General features: G+C 40.5%; 1 protein-coding gene across 2 annotated transcripts; it reads right to left on the reverse strand.

Annotated features, from left to right (window-relative positions):
* Positions 1–594: 594 nt before the first annotated feature.
* Positions 595–27,951, reverse strand: Ing3 (inhibitor of growth family member 3). 2 transcript variants are annotated; one of them, XM_051151878.1, is made up of 12 exons: positions 27,793–27,951; positions 27,481–27,552; positions 25,382–25,482; positions 23,383–23,448; positions 10,833–10,929; positions 8,059–8,130; positions 7,111–7,197; positions 6,676–6,833; positions 5,997–6,190; positions 4,508–4,703; positions 2,869–2,907; positions 595–725 (listed from the first exon to the last, which is right to left on the reverse strand). In XM_051151878.1, the coding sequence occupies exons 1-12, from the start codon at positions 27,818–27,820 to the stop codon at positions 609–611; spliced, it is 1,227 nt and encodes a 408-aa protein (XP_051007835.1). In that variant the 5' UTR covers positions 27,821–27,951; the 3' UTR covers positions 595–608. The 2 variants fall into 2 exon arrangements, with proteins under 2 accessions (XP_051007835.1, XP_051007834.1); XM_051151877.1 differs by having other exon boundaries at positions 7,111–7,230.

Raw genomic sequence — 27,951 nt, forward strand, 5'->3', positions numbered from 1 at the left:
GCTTCTGTTATGTACCCAGGGACTCTAGAGGACACCAGCCCACTTTATCACATGACCCAATTCCTTCAGCCTGCTGAATGAGTTTCACAGAGAAACAAAGCTTATTAGAAAGGCATCTTAAAAACCATTATCTTAAATCCTTTTTAGAAGGACTGATTTTTTTTTTGTTTTTTGTTTTTTTGCAACCATTTATATACAGTGTAACATAACAGCTCTGGAGTACAGTACATGCAGCAGAATATACCTGTTGAATATAAAATACTTTCTTAAAATCTTCATCGTTGGAATTCTTTGAAGTTTAAATTATAGAATGCCCATTACTTTGAGAAAATGGTTGAGGAGTACAAATGTCTGCATATGTTGGCCACAGAAATGATCCAAGGCTAACTGGAATAATATTCATAGCACACCAGGAGTGCATAAATAATTTACTTACATTATTAAAATACAACCCATAAAATTCAAGTTCAAGATCTTATAGGATTGTCTACGTAAATCCTTTAAGTGGTTGCCTGGAAATGAGTTGTTTCTTCTTTTTCGTGTCTGTCTTTCTAGAGTCCCGTATAAAACGCCGCGCTGAAGCCCTCCCTCCCTGTGGAGGAGCTCCTCTACTTGTGCCGACTGCCCCTCCTCTTCATGGCAGCGGTGCACTGCGGGCAGTACCACTTCCCCTTTGGTGCCTCTGTCAAGCCAACGCACCCGTAGTGGAACCACTCTATTGGACACTAGAAAGAAAAATTAAAAACAGAAAAAAGGGTTGGTACTTATAAAGAATGGATAGAAAAACCAGACAAATGCACGCTCAGGAGACACGGTATCTCATTTAATCAAAATTAGGTCTGTACAATCAGATTTCTTGGATCCTAGCAGCGACTTAGAGGTTACTGAATCCAACTCATTTACCTCATGGATGAAAGCATGGATGCACAGAAAAAGGATGCTTTTTAATAGAGAGGAGGCTCATGGATCTATCCCCTGAACACTAAGGAATGGGCACTGCCTCACTGCCATCAGTGTGGACAGCCAGACAGTACCATCCTTACCATCCTCCAAAGACAAAAGAATGTGACTCTTACAGAAAGAAGGAAAGTATGGTAAAGATTTAAAAGCACCCAGCCACAGCTGTTCTCTTAGGAACTGAAATGAGCTAGCTCTAACTGAAGACAAGTGGCGTGGCTGGGCTTCCTCTCTGGTGCTCTATGGAAAAGCTTCCTCTGAAACATTTAGAAATTCTTCACTCCGCAGGAAGCCTCAATACCCACAGGAGCACAGGAGGAGCTCGGACGAGAGGACACACTCTCAGTTGGCATATTCACTAGCTACCAAAAGCAACAGCAGAGCAGTGCTCTGAAAATGGAGGGTTGTTCCTGCTTTAAAACACCCTCCCCAAACACACACGCACACGCACGCATGCACATGCACACACACATGATTGCACAGGGCAGCTGGGGAGGACCTGTGCCCTTCTAAAGAGCACACTGTCCCATCCTGTCAGGGAAGGAATACACATGACTGTCATTGTGTCAAGACAATCTTTGTGATTATTTTACAAACTCTTGTTAATATTAGAATTCCAAAACCACTGGTGTCACTACTGTCATGCTATTCTTTTCAAAGTAAGAGAGGCACAAAAGCAGGCTTTGGGGAAAGCAGTTAAGGGATGAGCCAAGACCACTAGACAGAAATCTTCTCAGCATTTAGTCAAACACATATCTTTTTTTTTTCTTCTTCTGGTTTTTCGAGACAGGGTTTCTCTGTGTAGCCTTGTCTGCCCTGGACTCGATTTGCAGACTAGGCTGGCTTTGAACTCACAGAGATCCACCTGCCTCTGCCTCCCAAGCACTGAGATTACAGGCATGTGCCACTATGCCTGGCTCAAACATACATCTCTAACCAAAATTAAGTCCCGTTTGTGGTTTGAATATGAAATCCACTGATGAACTCGTGTGTTTGAACAGTTGGTCCCAGTTAGTGACATTGTTTAGGAAGTTTCTAGAACTTTTAGGAAAGGGAACCTTGCTGGAAGTACTTCTTGGGGCGGGTGGGTTAGAGCGGTTGAGGTTGAGGTTTTATCTTATACCCTGCTACCACTTCTACTCGCTGTCTCACTCTTACCTTCTTCCTCCCCTGTGTGGGTGAAACAGGACCAGGCAGCTTCCTAACTGGCAGGCCAACCTCACTTTCCTGCAGCACCCGGCCTGCCCTGCCGTCTTGCCTGCCTCGCCATGATGGACTGTTCTCCTCTCAACGGTAAACCAGAACACACCCTTCTCCTCCTTACGTTACTCTTCGTCAATACACTTCCTAAGTAACAAACTCACTTCCTAAGCCAAGAAGCACAACTCTTCCCTGCAAACTCTCATTCTCCCCTCAGAGATGGCCCATGCAACGTAAGCCCCTGGTGGAGGGGATGCTGAGTGCTGCAGTAACCACGGTGGAGGGGATGCTGAGTGCTGCAGTAACCACGGGGAAATAGCCCACATCAGGTCCTCATTATCCCTGGGCATCGTTGGCCTAAAACAGCTCAGGGAATTAAAGTCTCATCTCTTTAATGTGATGAATGGACAGGACTTTAGTAAATAGAGTAGTATCCTTAGCAGAAAGAAAGGGAAGCACTATAACTGCCAAAAGTAACCCTTGGGTGTTTAATCTGAACTTACACCATAGTAGCACCACCTTGAAAAACTGAAGCAGGGAACTGATTAAGGGACCTGAGCCTGCTGTGTGCCTATAGACACTTCCATCAGGATAATGTAGTTATCACAAATGAAAACCTCATTTCCAGACTGGGAGATACAGTTAATGAGACAAACACACTCAATTATCTATACTATTTTACATTCCAAAATAGAAACATGTGATACTCACATCCTGGTTATCACATCCCACCATCTCGCCATAGGATACCTAGTTAAAAGAAAATTAGACAAACATTATAATCATGTAACAATCATCTGGTCTAAACCAGATGTTTATGTGTCAGAGAACAGAGAGAAGCTCACTGAACAGTTAAGATGAAGTTTTGTTGTTGTCTTTCCTAAAAGACCATGTGACAAAAGGAAATGTCCAGAACCCACAAACTCTTCGGAAGTCTGAAATAAGTCACTAAGCAACCACCCTGACTGAAAGCCAGGTGGGTGGGGGCCCTTGTGGTGAACTATAAAGTTTCTTTCTGGCTATTTATCAACTGATGGATTTTACTCCCTCTTGGGTCACTTCTGCATAAACAGATACTTCACTGAATCTGCCTCCTGAAGCCAGAGATGGCCACTGGGTGTCTTCACCAATGACTTCCCACAGTTTTTTGGGATAGAGTCTCTCAAAACTTAATACTGTCCATATCCAAACAAGCAGAAAACGTAGTTAACTCTGCGGGAAGTTAATTTAGAAGAATATAAAGTGGTTTTTAAAAGGTCCCAGTACTAAAAAAAAAAAAATCATGTGATACAAAGTTTCAAACTGGTACATAGGTACATAGTTTTGAAGAGAAAATAATACTAAGTGTTGAACTGCGCTTTAAGGAGTGCACTTCATTATCAGTTTTAAGTAACATATTTTTAGAAGTATCTTGGTAGACTATATAAAAAAATTATAGCATCCTTGTATATAAATAAAAAGTTAGTATAAAAGAAATTACCCTGTCTCTAAAAAACAACAACAAAAAAAAATACAAAAAACAAAACAAAACAAAACACCCACTAAAACAATGCTTAGTATAATATTAGTAATTTAAAAGAAACGAGAGCTATAACAAATACAACTAGATGTAGACTAAATAAATTATGGTACATGTAAAATAGCTAACTTTGAAACATTTTTAAAAAGAGCCTTTCTTTAGTGAGCAAAAGAGGTACACATTGTGAGTATATTGCACTCATAGCCATACGAAATACCACATATATTAAGTGCACATATCTGTTATAGAATGAATGTTTCTGTCTCTCCAGAATTTCTACTTTGAATTCATAACCGTCTCTAACTGAAGACTGGGCCTGTGAGGAGTGGTTACGGAAAAGGCTGACTCTGATGGCTCCAGTGGCTGAGGAGGAGCCCTGAGTTGGCACATGCTTGCATACCTGCACTATATGGTTTCCCTCTCTCAGATTCACAAGTACTCGGCAAAAAGGCAACTGTCTTCAAACTAAAAGAGTGACCTAATCAACTGGCACCTTAATTATGAATTTTCCAGTCTCCAAAACCATGAGGAGATGAATTTCTGCTGTGTAAGCCACATGGCCAGTAGTATTTTACAGCAGCCAACACACATGCAAGGTACATACTAGTGTGACACCAAAGTATCTCATCACAGGTCATATGGGAAAGCTGTCTTACATGTAATTTATGTTTCTTTATATTCTTAGTATTTATAGCAAATATACCTCTTTTATAAGACAAAATTCTTCAAATAAACCATTCTTAACGTTAATTCTAATAAAAACGTGCTCATTTTGAAACAGCTATCTTCTTGTCTATCCGGACTGCATTCTATAGACGTGCACCACATTACCTGATTACAGATGCAATACCGGGGTTCATTTGGGTCATAAGTCCAATCAACTTGACTGTTGGAATCAGATTCCGGCACTACTGTTGTTTGCTGGGATACTTCTTGTACTACAGTTGAGGATGATGAACACAAAGATAAGGAGGAAGAGGAGGAGGAGGAGGAGGAGGACTGCTGGCTTGAAGATTTGGTGTTGTTTCTGAAAAAAATTAAAGCAAGATCACATTCATTTGCTCATCACAAGAGGCTCCCTGAGAGTAGCTCCTAGTGACTGACATGAAAGGAAAGAGCACATCAATGTCAGACGCTATGTTTACAATTCTTTTCTGGAGAATAAAAGTATTGAGAAGAAGATACTCTTGAAATCTATTTAAAATAAATAGAGGAAAATTCTCTAAAAATGTTTCCAACTTTTAAAGATAATTTCCAAATTAAGGTTACTATCTACAGTTGACTTTAAACTTTTGTTAGTACTAAAGACCAGTAGTTATACTACCTCAATACTTTATGTTTTCACAGTAAATTGTATAGTTCTCATCAAATCTAAATACAAATACACAAAAGTATTTGGTAAAAATCCTTCTAACATCAGCTGGCATGTGCCCTATGCCAACCAAGAATAGAAGATAGAGCTGAGAGTGTTAAAATTCACAAATTGTTTACCACCAACTCTAGAGTACTAAAATGCAGAAACTTATTACATATAGAGTTCAATTAAATTTAGGCAGTTAATATCAATTTTAAGATGTATAATAGTTCTGTAAATACTTTGATCATTCAGAAACTTTTGTAGGGAAGTAATACATTTAAAAGTAAAGTAAAAAAAGTTATTAGATAACTAATTCATTTGACCTAGCATTTGCACCTTTTTCCCTTCAGCTAACAGGGTCTCCTCCACAGACCTGGCTAGCCTGAACTCCCTATGTAGATTAGGCTGGGCTTGAGGCTGAGGTAAGCTCCTGCCTTGCAAGTACTAGGCTTACAGAGAAGCACCAAAATGCCTAGCTTGAACTTACAGTGGCACCTGATTAAGTTATCATTTTCACAGTTCACACAACCACCCTAAGTCTTCCACATACCAAGTCTAGGCATACTGTCCTATAAGTTTTGAAAACATAAACAAAAATTCAGATACTTTACTATTAAGCAAAACAAAAAGTCTTGTGTAAAAAACATCCTGGGATACAATTTGTAGCACTTTATATTAATTTACTATGAAATAACTAAGCTAAACATAGAAATAGTGTCACAAAATGATTTAGTTATCTGAAACAACAAATGAAAGTAAAATGAAGTCACTTGTATACAAACTCAGAAACAATGCAAATGACACCAATACGTGAAAGACTCGCTGCCTTCAAGGTAAGGCAGTACCAACAGCATTCAGCCTGGGCCAAGGCACTCAACCTGCTTTGGTTAATTCCTGGAGACCCAGAAGAGGCTCCATGCAAACAGTGTTGAGCACAAGTGATGCCACCATGACAAAACTTACTTGCTCTTTCTGCCACTGCGCGAGTCGGCTGCCGAGGAACTGGCATTCTGTGTTAAGGTTGTCATGAGCGCCGATGAGGAGGAATAGCCAGCTGTTTCTCTGGGCATTGAAAACTCTTTTCCCAGCTGAAAGTCATTATTCTTAAATGCTTCATAACTGGCTTTTAAACTTGATGTTCTTCTTCCTTCTTTCATCTTAAGTAGACATGTGTTGACAGCATTAACATATGTAAATATATACTTTCTCTTTTAAGTTATGGTTATTTAAGACATTTCATATAAAGATTCAAAATCTTTTTTATGTTAAATTGAGAATAACCATGGGAAATGGAACTTCTTAACTTTCACTGTGTGAAAACTACAGACATGCGCTAACAGTAGCCTCCACAAATCCAGCAGAAAGCCCCGATGGTGCAGAGAGAACAGTAATTGTCCTCAGATGACAAGAAGGCAGCGCCTGCACCAAAGGCAGGAAGGGTCAGCGTGGGGCGTGCAGGACGCACCACTCTCCACCCACCGCTTCTCTGCACTAATAAGAAGTCGTCTAGTCTAAGTCCCACTTCACACTCAAACCACACGAAGGCTGAAAGCTCTGTCTGTTCACACCTACTGGTTCCTACTGGGGCTTGCCAATGATGGGAGTAACATGTAACCCTGGCCTCTAACCCCCGACAATTTACCTGTGCTGTCGCCTGCACTGCCTGAGCTGCAGCCATGGTGATGGCCCCTGCGCCAGTCCCTGAAGACAGCGAGCCAATGTTGTAGGATGCCAGGGGTTGGGTCGAATTCACATTGTAAGCATTGTTGGAGGAAGCTGTGGAATTATTATTTCGACAACCTGTAAAATAAAAACATAAAAATGGTTACAGAGAACATAATGTCATGGAGTTCAAAATAAATTATTCCCCACCATATTTATAATCATTAAATTTAAATTCTTCATGTACTTTAGGGATTGAGTCAACTGAAAAATGGAAGCAAATTTTCCTGTCTTTTCTCACATGTCGACTTTAAATAGGTAACACATGTGGGAATTATAATTCTGAGTGCTTCTCTATCCGTTACTCCAACACAAATAATGCAAGCAAATACCACACTCAAGAGACCAAACTTACCCAGCGTGTTCTCCTTAGAAGCGTCAGACGTAAGGGTGGACAGGAGAGCTTCGGATTTGAATTTCTTTTCAGGGATATGATCTGTTGCTGTATGGTGAGAAGTCGGATTATACTTCCTTTCTGAATAAAAAGAAAGAATCCACACAATTTTAAACCTCAGAGGACTACACGCAGGGCACAATACTTCCTCCTTTATAAAGCACTGCAGCTATGACTCGGTTCCCTGTGAAATGGGCCATCATGCTCACCAAGGAGGGGAAAAGCAATAGTCTTTGCCATGTGTTTCACCAAAAGTGTAGATAATTCAAGCACTTTAGAAACTGGGGGCAAATTACTTAAGATAACCTATGATGCACCACAGTTTCACATACACCATGAGAGGATGTCCACTTTAATATACTGCCTACACTTAAAATTACTTTTAGTTTACCCCTCTTTCCCATTGAATTGACTTGTCAAAAAAAAAAAAAAAAAAAAAAAAAAAAAAAGCCATGCATCCATCAATTCTTTTATTCACTAACTCACTAACAGTGAGATTTTATCACATTCCAAATACTGGGCTAAGCACTGAGAAGCAAGGCTGAAAGAGACGGGCCTACATGAAGATACATATAGTTCAGGTCAGTCACAGTATGCCCTAGATCTGCAGGAAGCAGAGAGCTGCTGCTGTTACTTCTATATACTCTGCCTCTGTGTCTATAGAACAGGCTGCTGTTTCCAAACTAAATATACTTTGCTTAAATGGAAAAGTCCACAAATAAACTGTGATTAACACACACACACACACACGCACGCACACACGCACACACACACACACACGCACACACACACACGCAAAACCCCACTATTTTTTTAAAAGGAGAATGTCTCAGTTGGTTACGTGGAGCTAATAAAAGAGAGCAATAGTTGACATTAACCAGTTTTACACTACACGTGAAGCACACTTACTCTCCACAGGAGTATGTGAGTGAGCATGGTGATTGTTCACTGGCTGGGAAGGAGCATCTAATTCCAAAGATCCTAGAGAGAGGAGCACAGAGACAAGCCAGATTAAATGTCACCATAAAACTTACACATCAACCAACCACAACTATGTGTCCCCTCAGAGATGACTGCCAAATTCTGGTGCACACGCTTAACATTTTAGCCAGACAAGTGAAAAGTACCGTCTTCAACTTCATCATGAACAATCTTCTCTTTACGCTGTAAGACCCATCTCTCAGTATTCGCCTTAAGTATACAACAGCTCAAAGCAAGCTAGTATCTAATTCGGGTACCTTTGGTGCTGAGGTGCCACAAACACAGGAAAAGAGACATTACAGTTCTATTAATGGTGAGATCTAAAAAATTCGACCTAGTACCTGAGCTGAAGCCCTTTCCATGGGTTCTCCTCCCAAAGGCCTAGGTGATGGGGGTGTTACTGCTTACACAGAAATTCTTTCAATTACGAAAATTAAATGTGATATGGAAAACAAAAAAGAGTTTAGGGCTTTACTTGCAAAAATTCAGGGTATAATTCCTAATACCAAACTTTAAAACACTTCTAAAGAAATTCTCTGAATTTATTCATGATCTCATGAGATAAAATTATGTCGGGGCAGGATGGAGCACGTTCTAAAATGTGATTCAGTTCCATTTCATGTGTGTGTCCTTGTGGTGGATGTTTTATTAATATCCCTGCAGCAGTGAGTGGGGAGGCATGGGCAGTGTTACTCACAGCTACCACCAGCATTTCTAAAAGAAAAGGAGAAAAAAACTTCAAAGTTTTTTAATATGTCATTTTGTTCCACAATACCTAGTATCCTTAGATAGGTTTCCTCCAGAGTAAAAGTATCACCAATAAAGAAGATGGTTATATAAAGCCATGATCTACCTTTAAATTTTAAAATGCAGCTCTCACTAACAGACACATGCCTGGCTTCTCCACTGACCTCACGTGTCTGTAAACACAGAGCTTGGGTACCTTGCACTCATGAAACTCACTATCTGGCAGTAGAAACAGGAACAAATTATGGATGATGAATGCACCAAGGAACACGGTCTGCTGGAATGCTGTAAGTGAATCTCTAGTGGCCAAGAAACACTTAAAGAAATGGCCAATGTCCTTAGTCATCAGGAAAATAGAAATGACCCTGAGATTCCATCTTAAACCTGTCAGGATGGCTAAGACCAAAAACTCCAGTGACAAGCACATGCTGGAGAAGATGTGGAGCAAGGAGAACACTCCTCCATTGCTGTAGGAGTGCAAACTTGTACAACTATTGCGGAAATACATCTGGCACTTTTTCAGGATATAGTTCTACCTCAAGACCACGCTATACCACTCCTGGGCATACACCCAAAAGAAACCCCACTATACCACAAGGACACTTGTTGAACTCATTCAGAGAGGCTTCACTACTAATGGTCAGAAACTGGAAACAGCCTAGATGTCCCTCAACTGAAGAATGGATAGAAAAAAATGCAGTACATATACACAATGGAACACTACTCAGCTATTAAGAACAAAGACATCATACAATTTGCAAGCAAATGGATGGAACTAGAAAAGATCATCCTGAGTGAGGTAACCCAGACCCAGAAAGACATGCATGGCATATACTCACTTATATGGGGACACTAGCCATAAAGTACAGGATGACCATGCTACAATCCACAAACCTAAAGAAGCCAAGGAGTGCCCAAGGGAAGATGCTTGAACCTCACTCAGAAGTAGAAATAGAATAGACATCTCAAGTACAGAAGTAGATGGGCTGTCTTGTCTGCCCTCAGTGGGAGAGGATGCACTTAGCCCTGCTGTGACTTGAGATGCCAGGTGGGTTGGTAACCCTTAGGGACCTCCCCTTCTCTGAGAAGGAGAGGGGAGTCTGAGGGAGAGGGCCATGAGGGCAGGACTAAGAGGGGGGATATAGGACCAGACTGCAAAATGATTATATAAAATAAAATAATAATAATATATTTTTTAAAGGAAGAAATCACCCTCAACACTAATTTTGCTCTATTAACACTCAGTGACTATGTCTCTGGCCCTACTATCAATCTTTAATCTCATCTATTTAGGTTGGAAGAGATGCTAAATCACTTAAAAACAGATCTCGATCTGGCTCACATTCTAAGGAAGTCTCCAGAGACCAGGAAGTATTTGGTACTAAGTTTAAGCACATCAAGTGGAATCTCACAACAACAACAAAAATATTAGCATGGCTTCTTCTGATAAGAGGTTTTGAAAAGACTTCCTAACAGAGGAGGACATGTTATGAAACAACGGGACTCTAGTGCACAGAGGTGATGCAAAGCTTCACGGAGTGCCTCAGAGCCTAAGCACGTAAGACAGACTGAATCTGCTCCTCACTTTTGGCACTTGCGTTTCTTTGCTCTTCCTTCTTACTCCTGATCAGAGTAGCATATGTAGAAACTAAGACTGGAAGGAGTGTACACTGTGAGGCGCACACTCCTAACCGCAGTGCTCCGGAAGCTGAGGCAGCCAGCTTTATACAGTAAGAGCCCATCTCAAAGTGAAAACAACAAAAAAGGGAAAGACTTTGCATGTTATTTTCATAAACAGTGAGTGAAGTGACATCTTGTACATTTCCCTCGGTGTTTACAACCAAACACTTCAATCCTAGACTAGAAGTTCCAGGACCCAGATGCCACCATCCACCGAAGGCCATGCATGATCTGACAGGCTCCAGGATGGATGGGAAGCCATAAATTTGACTTACGCCTCTCTAATATTTCTGTAATTCCAGCATTGTCAGCTTCCAGTTCCATTTTAAACTTAGCCAGTTCCTGGTCCAGTTTTCTCAAGTGGCGATCTACCTGTTTCAAAGGAAGAAAAAGGTAACACCAAAATTTAGCATCCTGCTAAGGTGCAACTTAACAAAAACAACTTAAATTGTTGTTTCTTACAATGAGTCTGCTTAAAGCAAGTCAATCAACCTACACCTAGCTACTAGGCTAATATACTCTCCCAATTTTTTTTTTTTTTTCCGAGACAGGGTTTTCTCTGTATAACCACCCTGGCAGTCCTAGATTTGCTCTGTAGACCAGTCTGGTCTTGAACTCACAGAGATCCACCTGCCTCTGCCTCCCGAGTGCTGGGATTAAAGGCATACACCACCACACTCCACTTGAAACATATTTTTATTACAATACTGACAAGATTTTTTTTTCAACATCGAGCCTGACTGGATCACAGTTAAGACAAAGAACAGCAGAGGATGGAGAAATAGCTCAGCTGTAAGAAGGTTAAAAATGCTTATGCTCCTGCCGAGCACGGGAGACGAGGCTCCTGTTGCGCACAGGGTGGCTGCAGCTCAGGGGACCCAAGGCTCTCTTCTGGCCTCCAAGGGCACTGCTCTCATATGCATAAATCCATATAACAGATGAACACAAATATGCACAATTAAAATAGAAAACAGTCTCAAAAACAAAACTAATGAGTTGCTGGGTATGGTGCTGCATGGCTTTAATTGAGAAGTAGAGGCAGGAAGATCTCTGTGAGTACCAGGTCAGCCAGAGTTACATAGTGAAACATTCTCTCCTCTCCTCTCCTCTCCTCATCCTCCCCCCTCCCCTCCCCTCCTCTCATCTGTTCTCCCTTCCCCTTTCCGCCTCTCCTCCTCTTTCCTCCTCCTCTCTCTCTCCCTCCCTCTCTTCTCTCTGTGTCTCTCAACATCAACAAGCCCAACCAACCAATCTAAACTAAAACAAACAAAAACAATGGCTTTCTTACAAAGACTACAGTGTACTACAACAAAAATTGAAGAAAATGTTTCATTAAGTTGTTGAGTTAGGTACTTTGTAACATGAGGAGGAAGAGGACAAAACCAAAAAGGACAAGATGCAGGTCAGATGCTACTGACTCCAGGTAACATTGTGTCCTGTGCTTTAGACGCTGCCTTAAGTTACTTTTCTGTTGCTGTGATCAAAACCAACTTTGGGGCTGTTTATTTTGTCTTACAAATCCATCATCCTAGAAGTCAGGGCAGAAACTCAAGACACAAAGGCGGAGGCAGGAACTGGTGCAGAGGCCTTGGAGGAGTGCTGCTTACGGGCTTGCTCCTCATGGCTTGCTCAGCCTGCTTTTACAATAGCACTCAGGAGTGGGTGCTAGGCCCTCCCTCGTGCATCAATCAAGAAAGTGTGCTACAGTCTTGCTGTAGTGGTTTGAGGACAACTGGCACCCCATAAGCTCATATACTTGAGTACCAGGGAGTAGAACTGTTTGAAAGGATCTTAAGGATTAGGAGGCATGGTCTTGTTGGAGTAGTTATGGGGCCTTGCTGGAGAAAGTGTGCCACTGAGGGTGGTTGTTAAGGTTTCAAAAGCCCATGCCAGGCCCAGAGTTTCTCTCTCTGCCTACTGATCAGAATGTAGCTCTCAGCTACTGCTCCAGTTGCCTGCCTAGGGAGTTGACATGCTCCCTAACATGATAATAGGCTAAACCTCTGAAATGTAATGTAAACAAGCCCCAATTAAATGCTTTTTATTATAATAATTGCCTTGATCCTGGTGTCTCTTCACAACAATAGCGACCCTTTGCCCATAGGCCAGTCTAGTGTGAGCCTTTTCTCAATTCAGGTTCCCTCTACCAAAATTATTCCAGCGTGTGCCAAAATGACATAAAAATAGAAGGATAGATGTCTTCACCCGAAAATTTAAGACATTACTCTTTCCATAAGAAAACAAAAACAAACAAACAAACAAAAACCTCATGGCTCAGATGGGCTAAGCACTATGCCCAAAGTCTTTGTGTTGTTTTTTGTTTGTTTTTTGTTTTTTTGTATTTTGTATTAACAGACACAAGATTTAAATTTCATCTATATATAATGAATAGTACATCATCATTAATGTCTAGTGCCTTCTGAAACTCTGTATAAAGGAACCAACTATTCTTTAAACTCAGAGACACATAATTCAAATGGAAAAACTAGTAATACTGTCCTATTATTTACATTTTGCATGTTAGCAACAACCCTCAACATATCACTTGATAATTTTTCAGTCATTCAACATCTAATTACCACTGAACATTTATATACAAATAATTTTTCAGAGTTTGGCAGAAGCCAGGTACAGTGGTGCACACTGGTAATCCCAGCAGATCACTGGGAGTTCAGACAGCCACGGGTACACGGAGAAACCCTGTCTCAAAAAAGGAGAAAGTAAATAAACAAATGAACAAAAAACCCAAAAACAACAAAATTTGAGAGTTTGGCGGAAGTCGTAGTTACAATATTTAAAGCCTCCTTGTGTCATATGTTGGGGACAGTCATTCCTATTCATAGGACACAGGTAACTGTTGGGCTTCTCTAATGGAATATCTCTTTCAATACAAGAATGAGCACAGATTTCCATTAGTCAACAGTATACTGTCTCTTTCACTGTCAAAATTTAATCTTGAAGGAACTCAGAATAATTAAATATTTTCATTCAAAAACACTACTGCAATGAAAACCTTCCATCAATTTATCTAAATTAAACTAACAATAAACAACGAGTTTCTAGTATGTACTTGGCACTAGGTTAAATCAAGGGCTTGAGAAGACTGTGAGAAAAATCTCTGCCTTCAGAGAAAGTAGAATTTACTCCATAAATTAAATTCATAAAAGTTTTAACATAGTAAAGATCAGACCACAGGAAGATACAATGTAAGTGCAGCAAATGAGTATCAATTCAAAGGGAGTGGTTACACAGTACAAGAAAGAGACATACAATAATGTGAGTGATGCTGGGCTGTGGTAGACAAAGAAATGAATGAGTGAAAAGTACACTGTAGTTAAATAAATGGAAAAGAGTAAGTAATCACAAAAATGTATAGAGATAAGTCATGTTTGGCACACAGGGAGAATGCTGGACACTCGGTTGGGAGGGTGGTCTAAAGTGATACGAAAGCATTCTTCCCACACCATACACTTAATCCATCCTATCTCTCTCTTTAAAATCGCTGTATTAAATATATTATTGATGAAGTTCACTAGATGACTCAAAAGAAGCAACAGGATTCAAAGAATTAAACATCCTGAAAACTAATTTCTTACCTCAGCAGGCAGAGCAGCCATAAGCACCCTGAGGGCGCAGCTCTGGAAATGGCTTCTTGATTTAAAGCAATTGGGAACTAATTACTTTACAAGCAACTCTTGGGCCATGTGAATTATTTTTCTTAAATTTATCTTTGTCATACTTACTAAAATAAAATTAGCAGTCAGAAAATAAGTTGACCATAAGATTTAACTTTATTTAAAAACTCCCAAGGCACAGCTATGTAAACAGCAGTGAAGGGCCATAAAAGGAGCTGAAGTCAACTCCCCTGAAATCACACGCCTTCCTCCTCCGCACATGAAGGGTAAGGACCTGTTCCTGGTGCTCTCTGCCATGTGCAGAGGTGTCAAGTAGAGCAAGGTCTTAGATTATGCCACCCCTCTACACATATTTGAACTTGCAAGGCTGGTTTACAGTAATAAAAGAGATACTGGTCTACTTAGGTGATATGGTGTGCTTGTCACAGAGTCCAAATTCAAAGCTGAGCACAGGGTCTTATTATTGATTAGTTCCTCCACCTAATGGCAGTAAATGCTATCCACAAAGGCTCTTGTTCTATGGCTTCAAATCATTCTACAACCCCAACCACAATGGCTAAATTTAAACTATTGCCCTTTTCCAGAACTTTTCTAAAGCAAAGAAACATTATTTATCATGTTCATGATAATAAAAAATTTAGTCATACTTGGCCTCTTTGTATAAACCAACAAAAAACCTCTTAATATTTTAAAGTTGAAATACTTAATTTTTTCTTTTGAATCTCCTAGTTTTACAATGTGCCACTGATTAAATTAACATCTAACTTTTCAAAAGTTTCTACACGATCAATTACTATCAAGAGAGTCAAATTTTCCAATTTAGCCATCTAGCTTAACTTTAAAGAATGAGCAAACAATTTACTAGGGTCTAAAAGAAAATCCATAGCAATTACAGGTAAGTTTCTTCCATGAGAGGATTCAGTTGTAATGAAAAAGGTAAACAGGGCCTCTGATAAATCATAACAATGGTCCTTCACATCCCTAAGCTTTGTGACTGGATGAAAATGGGAACTGTTCCTTTGTGGCTGAACCAAGGACTTGAGGTCTTAGGACATAAGCTACAGCTAACCTTTCTAAAGAGAACAGGGCAGAAGACAAACCAAAAGGTAAGTGCACATAATATTAGTTCCTTAATTTGGGTGTCAGATGGAGAACTGTCAAATTTATAGGGAGAATGTGGGCCTGAGGTCCAACCATATCAGGGACAGGCCAGGATATATAAATAGAAGCAAATTCAAGGGTGCTCAGCAATGCCAACCTTGAAAGCACTCAAGCATTAACTAAAAGCTCTAATTTTAGCAGAGTGCATATAAATCAACTTTATTGGGTATTGCAATGTAAAACTTCTTAGACAGTGGTATTTGGTTAAAAAACAGAAATAAGTGTTTAATGACTGTTAATGTATTAAGATTTTAGAAAATTATCTGGCAAGGTAGTTTTTTTGTTTTGTTTCTAAGTATTTCTTATTTGTAGATGCACAACATGGTTTCTTTCCTTAATAAACGACATTAACAAGTGTACTGTTGGTCAAAGAAATACATCCACTAACTACTTATGTTAAAAGCAAATAAAATGTTACAGTGTGTAAAAGCATGGTGAAATCCTATTTTATATAAACACTGAAGCATGAACTCTGACTGTAGACAGCTTCCGGGCCTCTTACTGGAAAGGTATATGGTGGCCTGCAGAAGTGTTTCGGATTTCCAATGTTTTCAGATATGGGGAAGTTTACATAAAATACTGAGATATCTTGAGGACAGAATCAAGACGCAACACAAACTTCAGTTCCTTCTCATATGTACATAACATAGAGGGAACATCCATATATCCCTGTTTTGCCTGTAACCTTCAGATATGCAGTAAGCTCAGATATGGATTTTTTCACTTGTAGTGTCATATCAACACCCACAAAACTTCAATTCTGGGAGGCATTTCCCAATTTGAACCTGCAGATTAGTAAAGTCTACTCAACTATTCTCCAAGCCTGCAGAGTAAGAGACTCACCGTGTGGGTTCAAGGGATCAAAGTCAGGTCGTCAGGTTTGGCAGCAGGTGCCTACAGCCTGAGCCAGCTTGGCAAGTCAAAGACTTAGTATTTTTAAATGCCTCCTTTTGCTGAACAAATTTACAACTCTTCCTTTAGAGGGGCTCTTTAACAATTATCATATGCAACAGAAAAAATAAACTATCTAAATTGAAGAAACTAAAAAAACATGAGAACTTACTAAAAATACTAAAAAGAACTGGGCAAAGACAGGATCAAGAAGGACCCTGCAGAACACAGTAAAATAAATCCGCATCGAATACCAATGGATTTCAATCAAGAACACAGCATGATGACTGTGTATGTTAGAATAAGCATGAGAGATTTATCACCTGGGGTTGGGCACCCCACGGTCACTTTTTCTCATTTGACCAGTTGTGAATCTCTCTAATAGTCTCCATCTGTTCTAAGAAGCTTCTTTGAGTAAGAGCTACACTTCTCTGTGGGTTTATGGATAAGTATTTAGAATATAATTACAAATTATATTGGTTTAGGAAAATGGCAGCACTAGGTTCTTCTCTAGTGTCTATAACCTCTCTAGCCATGAGCATCTGGACAGGTTTACAATATGAGGCATAGATTTCCTCCTAAAGAGCAGACTTTACATACAGTTAGGCAGCTATTAGTTACCCCCAAGGTAAAAGAGCCACTATTGCAGCATTGGAAGTATCCTGCTATGGCAGTCATTGTTATGGCTCCTAAGCTGTAGAGTTGGGTAGGACTTGGGGGCTCAGGGAAAATCAAGGGAGAGGCGTGTAGGGAAAGACGGTAAGCATTAGTAGAGCAGCACACCTGATGGCAGGTTTCTTCTAGACATAAAGAGGGAAGCTGCACCCATGAAATCAACAATATGAATGCCCAAGCAAAATTTGCATAGTAAACATCAATTGTCACGCCAACATGGATAGAGATGAAGAGGTATAGGAAATCAATAGCTGATATGAGAAGAAGAATCAGTTTTCTTCTAGGATGAGCTGCCTGATAGGTTATCCAACCCTGAATGGTCAGCCCTAACTACATGTATATGTGAGCAATGAAAATCAGACTCAGTATGGGCTCTCCCCCTTACATACAGCTCCATAACGGCCCCCCACACACAGATAAAATTGATAGATGGATACATGATAGATAGGTAAATAGATAGATAGATAGAATGACAGACAGACAGATCACAAAGGTGACTTAATGTGGTCATAGCTTTGAGAGGCAAAGGGGAACATAGGAGGGCGTGGAGGGAGGAGAAAGAAGGGTAGAAATGATGAAAACAAAGTAATCATGCATAAAACTCTCAAAAAAGCTTATATTTTTAAAAAGGAACAAGCATGATAAATCAAAGTTGAAACACAGTTTAGAAAAGCTACTCTAGTCTTTCCAGCAAGTGATGACTGTACTAGAGGGGTTATGCACCAGGAAAGATGCAAAAGACATTTCTAGAGACTTGCAATGCTCTTTATCCTGTCTGAGCTATGGTTAGAATAGCAGCTATATTAGCTAAAATGGACATTATACATTTCGTGCATGTATATTGTATTTTTTCTAATTACAGCCATATTTTATAAAAGTACTAGAACTATAGCAGGTTAAACAAATGGGAAGGAATTACTGGGTTGTGGAGATTAAGTGTGGACAGATGGAAACAAGGACTGTAGGATTTTCAGTATCCTAGTCTGAGTCAGTGCATCTTTTGAGATAAAAGCTGGGAGCTGAGAGAGAGGAAAGTCTCAGATGATGTGATTCAGCAACCAGAAATGTCCAGGCTTAAGGAATTGCTTCTAGTTTATGAAACTAAGAGACTGTATGGGAAGGTAACTCAGAAATGTTTCTTTACTTGTGTGGAAGGTATGGGTGAAGGGAATATATGAGCATCTGACCATTGTAGGGTATGGAACAGGGAATTAAGAGAGGATAGAAAGTTATCTGTGATCAATACTTGAAGAATAAGAAAGAATAAGGGTCAAGGACAGAACTCAAGGGACACTAGTATGAGCTACATTAGAAACTGAGAAAGGCCACAAAGGCGGCAACATTTAAGTAAAGTCTTCAAGTAACGACGTATGAGCAAAAATGTCAATGAAAAGAGCATGGTAAACAGTATTTAACTTCCCAATAGAATCCAAATGGACTAAGAGTGCCCAGTGGATAAATAAAAAAGTTATCAGCTGAAGGTTCAGGGTATTGGCAAAAAGAATACAAATTGCAATGGATTTAGGAATCAACTGAAATCTTCAAGAGAACATCACAAAGCCTGAATAAGAAACTCAAGAAAGACAATGTTTCAGAACAGGACTTGCTTGGATGCCTGTCTAGGTATCTTTAAAAGAGAAGGGAGAAGCAAGTGTTTAAATGCTGTAGTATACAACCAGAAGACAAGGAAAGAAAAGATGAGAAAAAAAGAAAGCAATGGCTGAAGGTAAGAATAGAATGCATATGTAAACAGCCAAGTCACAGACGGTGTGGGAAGAGATAGGAACGGTAGTAAAAGTGAACATTTTTAAGTTCAAGGCTAGCCTGGACTATATGGACAGTTCCCTCCCAAGACAGAGAGACAGAGGGAAGACAGATGGTGACGGTGGAGAAGGAAGAGGTAAGTAAGTACAGCTATAGGAAGAGATGAATAACTGACAGGAAGAGAAAATGGCCTAGAGATAACTGCAGAAATGGTCACTAAAAAGTCTCAAATTAAGTTCTTGGCAATGCAAGACAAGATCACATGACTGGAAAGAAGATTTTATAGGAAATGAGGGCATTGTTTTGAAATAACCATGAGGAAGAACAAAAAGAAACAGACTCCATTCAAACACAAGGACCAATGCACTGTGTCTAATGAAAGGATCCAAATATAAGAAAAGCCAACAAGTCTGTAGAGGCACCAGCTTCACAGCTGCTTAGCACCAGCTGTGCTGGCTACAAGTCACTGCTGGTGACTGTCAGAGCAAGTGAGGACACCTAAGATGGCAGTGATGCAGAAGGTACCGAAAAACATGGATAAAAGTTAAAGAGCTCGACTAGAGTCTTAGATTCTAAGAACTGGATGGTAAAGTCAAAGGCAATGAGGTACGCATGCAGGAGGTCCTTCAGAGGTGGAGAACCTCCACATGACGCTCAGGGTCAAGCAGGTGCAGCATGGGACAGAGCAGCTTAAAGACGCAAAGAGGAATCAGGACCCTGCTTCCTAATGAATGCAGAGCACACTGCCATAGAAGCCGTCAAAAGCTGCAGACGACGAAAAGCGGAGGAAATATAAGGATCATTAGACCTCAAAAGGGGACTTTTAAAGCCTAATATGTGGGTCTAGGGAGATAGAGCACACACTCTCTCTAGAAGATCTGTTTGGCTCCCAGCTCACAACAGCCTGTCTCCAACTCCAAAGGTTCCAAAATCCCTTTCTGGACTCCATGGGTACCTTGTACGTTCATATATTCTCTCTCCACCACCCACCCTCTCTCTCTCTCTCACACACACACACACACACACACACACACACACACACACACAAAACCTGTGTTTCTGAGGTATTATGTGATAAATCAAAACATTTTTAATGTTTAACATTCAAATCAAAATAAATACATCCCTCTCAACACTTGATCTCTTTTTCTTACGGGTAAAAACAATGAAAACCTGTTCTTCTATCTTTTTAAAACTACATGCACTCATGATAGTAGGTACCGTAGTTTAGTAGCTACTCACCAACATTCTCCTCTGATCCCTAGAATCTTTATAACCACTATCCTGATTCTAAATTATGTATTTAGAGTCTACAGAAGAGATAAAGAAGAAATGGTACTTTGATGGGAATGAAAGGGCTCCTGAAATAGTAATGGTGCGTTTTAAAGGAAAGGGAGGGAAAGTAGCAGAAAGGAAGACGGAGGTGGCAAGAAGGGGAAGGAAAAAAGAAAAAAGAAAAAAGGATAAGCCTAGAGATACTAGCAGATGAAATAAAATAGCTTCACCTTGGCAGGGCTGAGAAAATTCCAGTTGGAAAAAGGAGATAAAATGATTTTTTAAAGCATAAAAGCCCTCCTAAGAACGATCTGTGTACATGTGCACTCGCATGTATGTATCTGCATGAAAATAGTCATTTTACAGATACAGAAGCTGAGGTTTGAGATTAAGCTGAACTGTTTCTACAGCCACACTGTCAAGGAGGTAGTTAAACAGGGCTTCTGCTCCAACTGCCACAGAATTATACTCATTTACCATGTCTACTACCGTGTATTAAGAGGACAGCGTGTAAAGCGTGTAATATCCACTTAAAAAACTCAACTACTCGGTTTCCACCAGAACTTGATAATAAGACCCCATAATCCTACTGCTGAAGATGCCACACATCAGTAAGACAGAGAAATCAAGCTAGAACTGATCTAGACGCTTCCTCCTCACTGCTTTCGTGGTGCCAAAGGAGACGATGCAAGCTGCTGAAGGAGAAAAGTCATGAACAGTCTTCCCAGCTGTAAGCCACGTGGTTTGATGACAACCTGCCAGGCAAATGTGCCCTCTGTCCAAAATGCCTTGACAGTTATGGAAGTACCGTATTTTTTTGGACCATAAGACGCACTCCCCCACTCCCCCAACATGCCTCAAAAAGCGGGGGGTGGGTGGGAATTAAGGTGTGCCTTATGGTTCTATTGCTGTTCTTATTGTTTTACTGCTCTAAAATCTGGGTACATCTTACGGTCAGGAGCATCTTATGGTATGAAAATTATGATGAACAGACAGCTTTCTATGGATTTGAAGGCCAGTCCACAAGACGGAAATCATGCCTAATACTGTAATCTGGTCAAAAGCTCATGCCTGTGGAGTTCAAAGGCCATAGAGAAAAACCTACAATGGTTTTGCTAAATGGCCACATTGTCAAATTTCCTTCCAAATGTTCATCTTTATTTGCATAAGTTAGTGTTGCCCACAGCCTGGGTCAGAGAAGCCTTCCTACCGCAGTATGTGGCAGTTAATGCAGAGAAGTTTAACTAGTCAGAGTGCCAAGAACACAGGGTGGGATGTGTTCAGCCCTGCATGGGACACACACAGTTCCTTCCAAGGCCCGGGGAACACTGTGGTGCAGGCACAGATAGAGAGGTGGGAAACAACAAGCACATCGACTAGACATACCATAGCACTGTACTGGGGAATTCACAGTGGCTGTGGTAACTTGCATGAGGTAGAGCCTGTCAATACTTCATCAAGGATAACAGAGGGACCTGAGGCCCTACCCCTCCTGATGGTCTGCTATCAGTTAATGGTGGCTGGGAGGTCAGGTGTCATTTTCTTCAGTGGTGGAGCCTCTGATAAGTTGTCCATGCTCCAGGAAATACCCTCCAACCCATGTTGGTGCAAAGAACTCTAACTAAAGTGGGTCACACAGAAGAGAAGACATGAAAGTGGTAGGCTGGCTTCTTGACTTTCAGCAGGAAGTGGGACAAGAGAGAACTGGAGTGAAAGTGACTAAAATTCATACATACACATGTGCTGTAACTGTAAAAGAGTAAAAATAAGTAAAATAATAATAAAAAGAATAAACCTCATCTATGAGATGCACTTCTACCTCCAGTAATTAAGGCCATATGCATTTTTAGCAAGATTAAAAATTTAATTAAAAGTGTAAGAAGTCCACTATATAAAGCAGTATCCTACTTCCTTGTATGATACTGACTTGTTAGTTGCAAGCATTTGTATGCATCGTACATAGGGTGGATGCCTTTGGTTCTAGTTCGAGTTAACTGTCAGCCTGACATCCTAGCGTCATCTGAGAGGAACTGCCTAGAGCAAACTGGCTTGTGGACATGTGTGTGTGGGTCTGTCTCGATTGCTAAGTGAGGCGGAGGGTCCTGTCCACGGTGGGTGGTATAACTTCTTGGGCAGGTGGCCCTGGGCTGTTTAACTAGCTGAGCATCTGTATGAGCCAAGTCGAGCTCCTCCATGATTTATACTTCAAATTCCTGTGCCCTGACTTCTTATCCGGAACTGTAACCTATGAGCTGAAACAAGTCTCTTCTCCTAGGTTGCTTTTGGTCAGAGTATTTTACACCAGTAAAAGAGATGACACTAGAACATTTTTATAATGTGTTATGTTCAGTAATGACATTTTATTTGCATGTATTTTTCAATGATAAATTGTATCTAGAAAACAGTGCAAAGCTAAGACACAAAGTGTAAAATGTTCAAGCCAACCAAAAGTGAACACTGTTATCTGTTTCAACTCACTGACACAAAAGAGAACTTATTTTTCCTAAAGTACATACTAAGGAGAAGCTTTGCATTAGAAACAGAGGCTTCATACCCTATGGCAGGGACACCAGCATAACATCAGTTTGAGAAACAAATGTACATGTATCTCTCTTCTTAGTGATTTCAAACTTTTAGAGTTACTGTTACAAGAAAGAAACATCTTTTTTTCCTTTTCTTTTCTTTTATTTATTTATTTTTACATACAATGTATTTTTATCATATTCTTTCCCCTCCCCAGTCCCTCCCAAATTCTCCTCACATCCCTACCCACCCAATTTCATGTTCTCTCTCTCTCAAAAAAAAAAAAAACCCAAAAAACTAAAAACGTAAAACACCAAGAAAATAGAGGTCAAAACAAATAAACAAAAACCAGAAAACAAACAAACAAACAAACAAACAAAACAAAACAAGCCCCACACATTTCACAGAGAGTCTGTTTTCTGGGCTTTTTTTCTTTTTCTTTAGGTGTCTGTAATCTCATGTTACCAGCTGCGTACCTGGTCCAAGTCATGTCAGCTATGCAGCAGCGTCCCTTATGTAAACACTGATGCAAGAAGCCCTCTTTTTCATTTTCATCAAACCATCAAGAACACTCACTCGCACAGTACTCTAAATTACACATTATTTAGAAACAATTTCAAAATGGTTAATTAAGTAAAGGGTTAGTTAATAAACCCAATTCTTTTTAAAATAACAATATCGCTCATAATCTTACAGTAGTTTTCATTGAAATGTGTGGTTCTTAACTTATTACACTGAACACTGTGGACTTCTACGACTCTTCTCCAAAGAAAAGACACTGAGCTCTTAAGTGAAATATGATCAAAAGAGTAACACTCCAGTTGACATTTAAGCTAGTAAAATTGATAACAAAATCCAGAATTCTAGCACACACAGTCATAATATGCATTCTTTTACTTACCAAATCATAAATTTGGTTTGCCAACTGTACTTTCTCATCTGCATCTTCCAATGCCTTATAGTAGTCCTAAAGAAAAATATTTTCACTTTAAGCACTGGCAATTTTAGCTTACATATATATATCTTCCTGCTTTTTCATTACTGTACCCCATTATCAGTCATCTCATATTGGCAATAACAAGCCTCCAGGGTCGGGGTGGTTGGGAGAGCATTAGAAATGAAGTGCACTGTCAAAAACTGAAAGATGTTCAAACACCTCAGCAAAGACATAAGTAAAAAGAAATTAAGCCAAGTCCAGCCTCTTTACTAGGAAGTTGTGAGTTAACAAATATGAAAGAACAAAAGAATGTTATGATTTAGCTAACATATAAAACAGGGACTAGTGCTGGGTACGAGGGCATATACCTGTAATCCCAGCACTTGGGAGACAGAGGCAGGGAGATCACTCTGAGTTCAAGGCTAGCCTGGTCTACAAAGCAAGTCCAGGACTGGCAAAATAACAGAGAAACCCTGTCTCGAAAAAGTAAAAAAAGAAAAAAACAAAAACAAAACACAGGGACATTGTTTTTACAACTTAAAAAATACTTATCTGATGCGTGTACATGTGTTTCTTGTATGTATGTATGGGTACCACCTGCCCACAGAAGTCAGAAAAGGGCATCAGATCCCATCAAATTGCAGCTGTGGACGGTTGTAAGCATCAGGTAGGTGCTGTGAATAAACCTGGTCTTCTACAAGAGCAGCCAGTGACCTTAAGCATTGAGCCATCTCGCCAGCTCCAATTTTTACAACAAAAATACAGCCACAGTAGGATTCTGATTTGCATGTTTCTGCTGTCCACTGGTTCCATAGCTCTGGTTTTAAATTAGGTATAAATTCATACCGCCCACACTATAGTTTATAATTCTTCATATTATTTAAAAAAAAAAAAAAAAAACAACAGCAAAAATTATCCTATGAGCTTTCACAGAGAAGTAGACTTAGGGGGCATGTTCACACTGTCATACATAAAAACAAAAACAAAAACAGTCATTTAAGCCAGGCATGGTGGCACATGACTTTAATCCCAGCACACGGAAGGCAGAGGCAGCGGACCTCTGAGTTCTAGGCCAGCGACTCTGTGAGTTCTACACAAAGTGAGTCTAGGACAGCCAAGGCTACACAGAGAAATCCTATCTCAATATTCTCACCCAACAACAACAACAACAACAACAACAAAACAAAAAAAAAAAAAAAACAAAAAAAAAAAAAGGAAAGAAAAGACCTTTTAGTTGAAAGGGATGGCCAGAGAATTCCAAGTTTACATATGCAAGCTCTAAACTCCTGCACACATGGGCATTTTATAAGCCAGGACCACTTCTCTTATGAACACAGATTTTTTTTTTTTGGTCCCTCCTAAGAGAAACAATCTTTCTTCCAAATGGAAAAATAAACAATACAACTATGAAAATGTTAGTTTCAAGATTAGTATTTCTGCAGATCCCTGAAATTTTATATTAAGATTGGGTGTAGGGATGTAGTCTTCCTCCTTCCTCATATGAAAAAAGTTGACATTAAGTCATACAGCTACTTGGCAGTGTGGACCGAAGCCAAGCCTTGAAGTTGTGTTTCCAATGCATCCTTGAAGACAGCAGATCCCACATGCAGAGCTCACTCAGTGATCTTATCTAATCTGGAAGGCAGCCCTAAGTCCCACAGCACCTGCTAACCCTCAGAAAGAATGACAGGCAGCCCTGAGGCAGTGGTTCTTAGTCTCCCAAACTGCAACCCTTTACTACACTTCCTCATGTTGTGGTGACCCCAACCATAAAATTATTTTCACTGCTACTTCATAACTGTGACTTTGCTACTGTTATGAATCGTAATGTGCTTTTTAATGGTTGAGAGCCACTGCTCTAAAACATAACAAGCACCCCAAGTCGCTTATTACAGTCCCTCATTCAATATCCAGGGATCTACGGAACTTTAAATCTGACAATCTCTCAAGGCATTTCACTTACTTTTTTGATGGATGCCATCTGTTCTTCTCGCCACTCAGGCTTATTCTTCTTCGCATTCATAAAGAATTCACTGACTCTTTGTTCTAGTTGATCCATTGCATCTGACATAATAAAACATTTCATACTTAGCAAGCACCCTGCTTTGATTTGAAAGAAGTCTGACAACATGCACTGTCTGAACTTGCTAGTGGCTTACATATCTTATGTTCTATTCTATAAGCAGTAAGGCCTTAATTATCTTAGTGTTAAAAGGTGCAACACTCTGTACTGACTTTTGTTATTTCAAAACATTTTCTAATAATCACGGTAGAGTCAATCACACGGACAAGGATCTGTGCCACACCCCTCCATCAGCACAGAGCTGATATCAAAGCTAAGGGCAGTAAGTCAGTTGCTTATGGCAACCAGAGATGCTTACCCAGAGTACTGGAAAGTTCGCATCCTTCTTTTAATAAAAATAGTGATGACAGAGTCAACATAGCATCAAGCACCTCATCACGTCATCTCATATGAAGGAATGAAATATGTGATCATTTGTTCACTGAAGATGCCTTTACTCACTTAATACACATGCTATTTATTTTATGTAAGCCTTTCCAAAGCCCATGCCAAACTAATGACTTCAGTGGATAAATACTAAAAAAGACAATTAAAAAAAATTTTGTTGTTATGGAAATGGAGAAAAATTGCTCACTATATTCATTGTTTAAAAAACTTCAATGCATTTTTTTAAAGAAAAGATTCTGAGACATTCTAGTTAATCTTAATTTTTAAAAAGCATTTTCTTTTCAGTTGCATTTGTGGACATTAGTCATGCTGCTACTTTTGTTAATCCACAATCACTTTTAACTTAGGAAATTTCCAGGTTTATAAAAGCCGTAAATTTGAAAACCCTGTAATATGTATAGATTAAACTCAAACTATCACAGGATTTTTAAAAATTGATTTAAAATGTTTTAAATGATCCCATATTCTATACCTATTTGTAATGAGTATTATATATCCTAATTATTTGTATTATTTTAAGTCCTCAGGAGACTGATGATGGTGATGTCCTAGAGTGAGCCCAAATCTATCTGCCACCAAGCTCCAAACTCTCCTCAATCTCTCTGGAATGTGCTTCAGCAAATACTTACTGCTGCGAGTACACTAATGTCAAAAAGAAAATCACACATATACCTGTCACATGTTTATGATGGGCTACAGGGCAATATACTCCAAGAGATGACCCAGAGACAAGCACACTGGGGAACAAAAGGTACAGAAATGCGTGTGCTGGGGGCTGGGGTGGGGGGGTGGGACTCGGGGGGGGGGGGGGCTGGGGGGGGGCGTGTTCCAGGGTAGAGTAGGAAGAAGCTCTTAGCAACCTCAACTTGCCTTTGAGGCACTTCCAGTCTGGCTTTTCAAAAGAACAAGGTTAATGTTGGAAATAAGTCACATACAAAACTGCCAAGCACTGACAGAAAAATCAAAGCTGAGCCGTACCTGTAAATCCCAGCACTAGGCAGGCAGAAGCAGGAAGAGCGGGAGATCTGAGACAGCTCAGGATACACAGTTAAGTGTGAAACCCTTCTCAACTACATGATTGTGTTTATAAAACAATAAAGAAATGAGTAGGAAAGACTACCAAATAATCTACATTTTTATAAAGAGCAGATCGGAAGATGTCCATAATATCTTATTTCTCTCCCTTGTTTTGGCTGAGAAAACGACCATGTTGTTGACAGCTTTAAGTGTCTTCCATAATATGCAACTTGTCAAAGTTCTGCCTTTCCAAGTTCACTAAAGAGCTGCACAGAACCTGTGATTCTACATCTTAACTCTTGAGAAATTCGGAACGTAACGAACTTTCAGGTCTGAATGCAGAACTCTCACGTTCCACATACAGCCTCGGGTGCAAACCTTCTCAGAATCACGCGAGTGCAGTGTCGTCATCTCCATACAGTACACAAACACTGTGTTTTCTGTGCCCCGCGTGTTAACGGAATGCTGTGCCTGCCGCCTCCAGGAACAGCCCGAGAAAAGTAGCGCGGAGGACTCGCCAGGCGACGCCCGAGGGAGGCCGGGGCTGCGCGGGGCCGTGGAGACGCGCCACTTACTCTGCACTTGCAGATCCATCTCGCGCATCTCCGTGAAGCGGTCCCGCAGGTCCATCGGAAGCTGCTCAATCACTGTCAAAGGCACAGTCCGTCAGAGGGCGGGGCCAACGGCGAAGGTACGCGCTGGCGTCACGCGTGCGTGCGTGCGTGCGTGCGTGCGTGCGGGGGGGGCGCTCACAACGAGGCTGCCAGTTACCGTGAGAAAGAAACATCCCCCGCTCCCCCTCCCTCTCGCCATCCCGCCCGCCCGGCCACTCGCGCTCCCGCCCGCCGCGGATCCCGATCGCCGCGTCGCCGGCGCCGCGCACTCACTTTCCAAATAGTCTTCTAGGTACAACATCGCGGCCCTGACTGCTGCGGGGACGAACGGGTCCAGGGGTTTATTTGTGTCACTCGCTGTCGCCGGAGTTTTGTCCCTTCCAATATGGCGCCTCCGCTAGCAGCACCCGCTCGACTCCGGCAAAGGAAAAA

Source organism: Acomys russatus, chromosome 10 (assembly GCF_903995435.1).
Source record: "Acomys russatus chromosome 10, mAcoRus1.1, whole genome shotgun sequence".
Lineage (NCBI taxonomy): Eukaryota > Metazoa > Chordata > Mammalia > Rodentia > Muridae > Acomys > Acomys russatus.

Coding starts and splice junctions, on each gene's coding strand:
- Ing3 (XM_051151877.1), bottom strand. CDS start 27,820: ATGTTGTACCTAGAAGACTATTTGGAAA. Junction 6,191..6,675: donor CAGTGCAGGCGACAGCACAG/GTAAATTGTCGG, acceptor TGTCTACTTAAG/ATGAAAGAAGGAAGAAGAAC. Junction 726..2,868: donor TGGGATGTGATAACCAGGAT/GTGAGTATCACA, acceptor TTTTCTTTCTAG/TGTCCAATAGAGTGGTTCCA.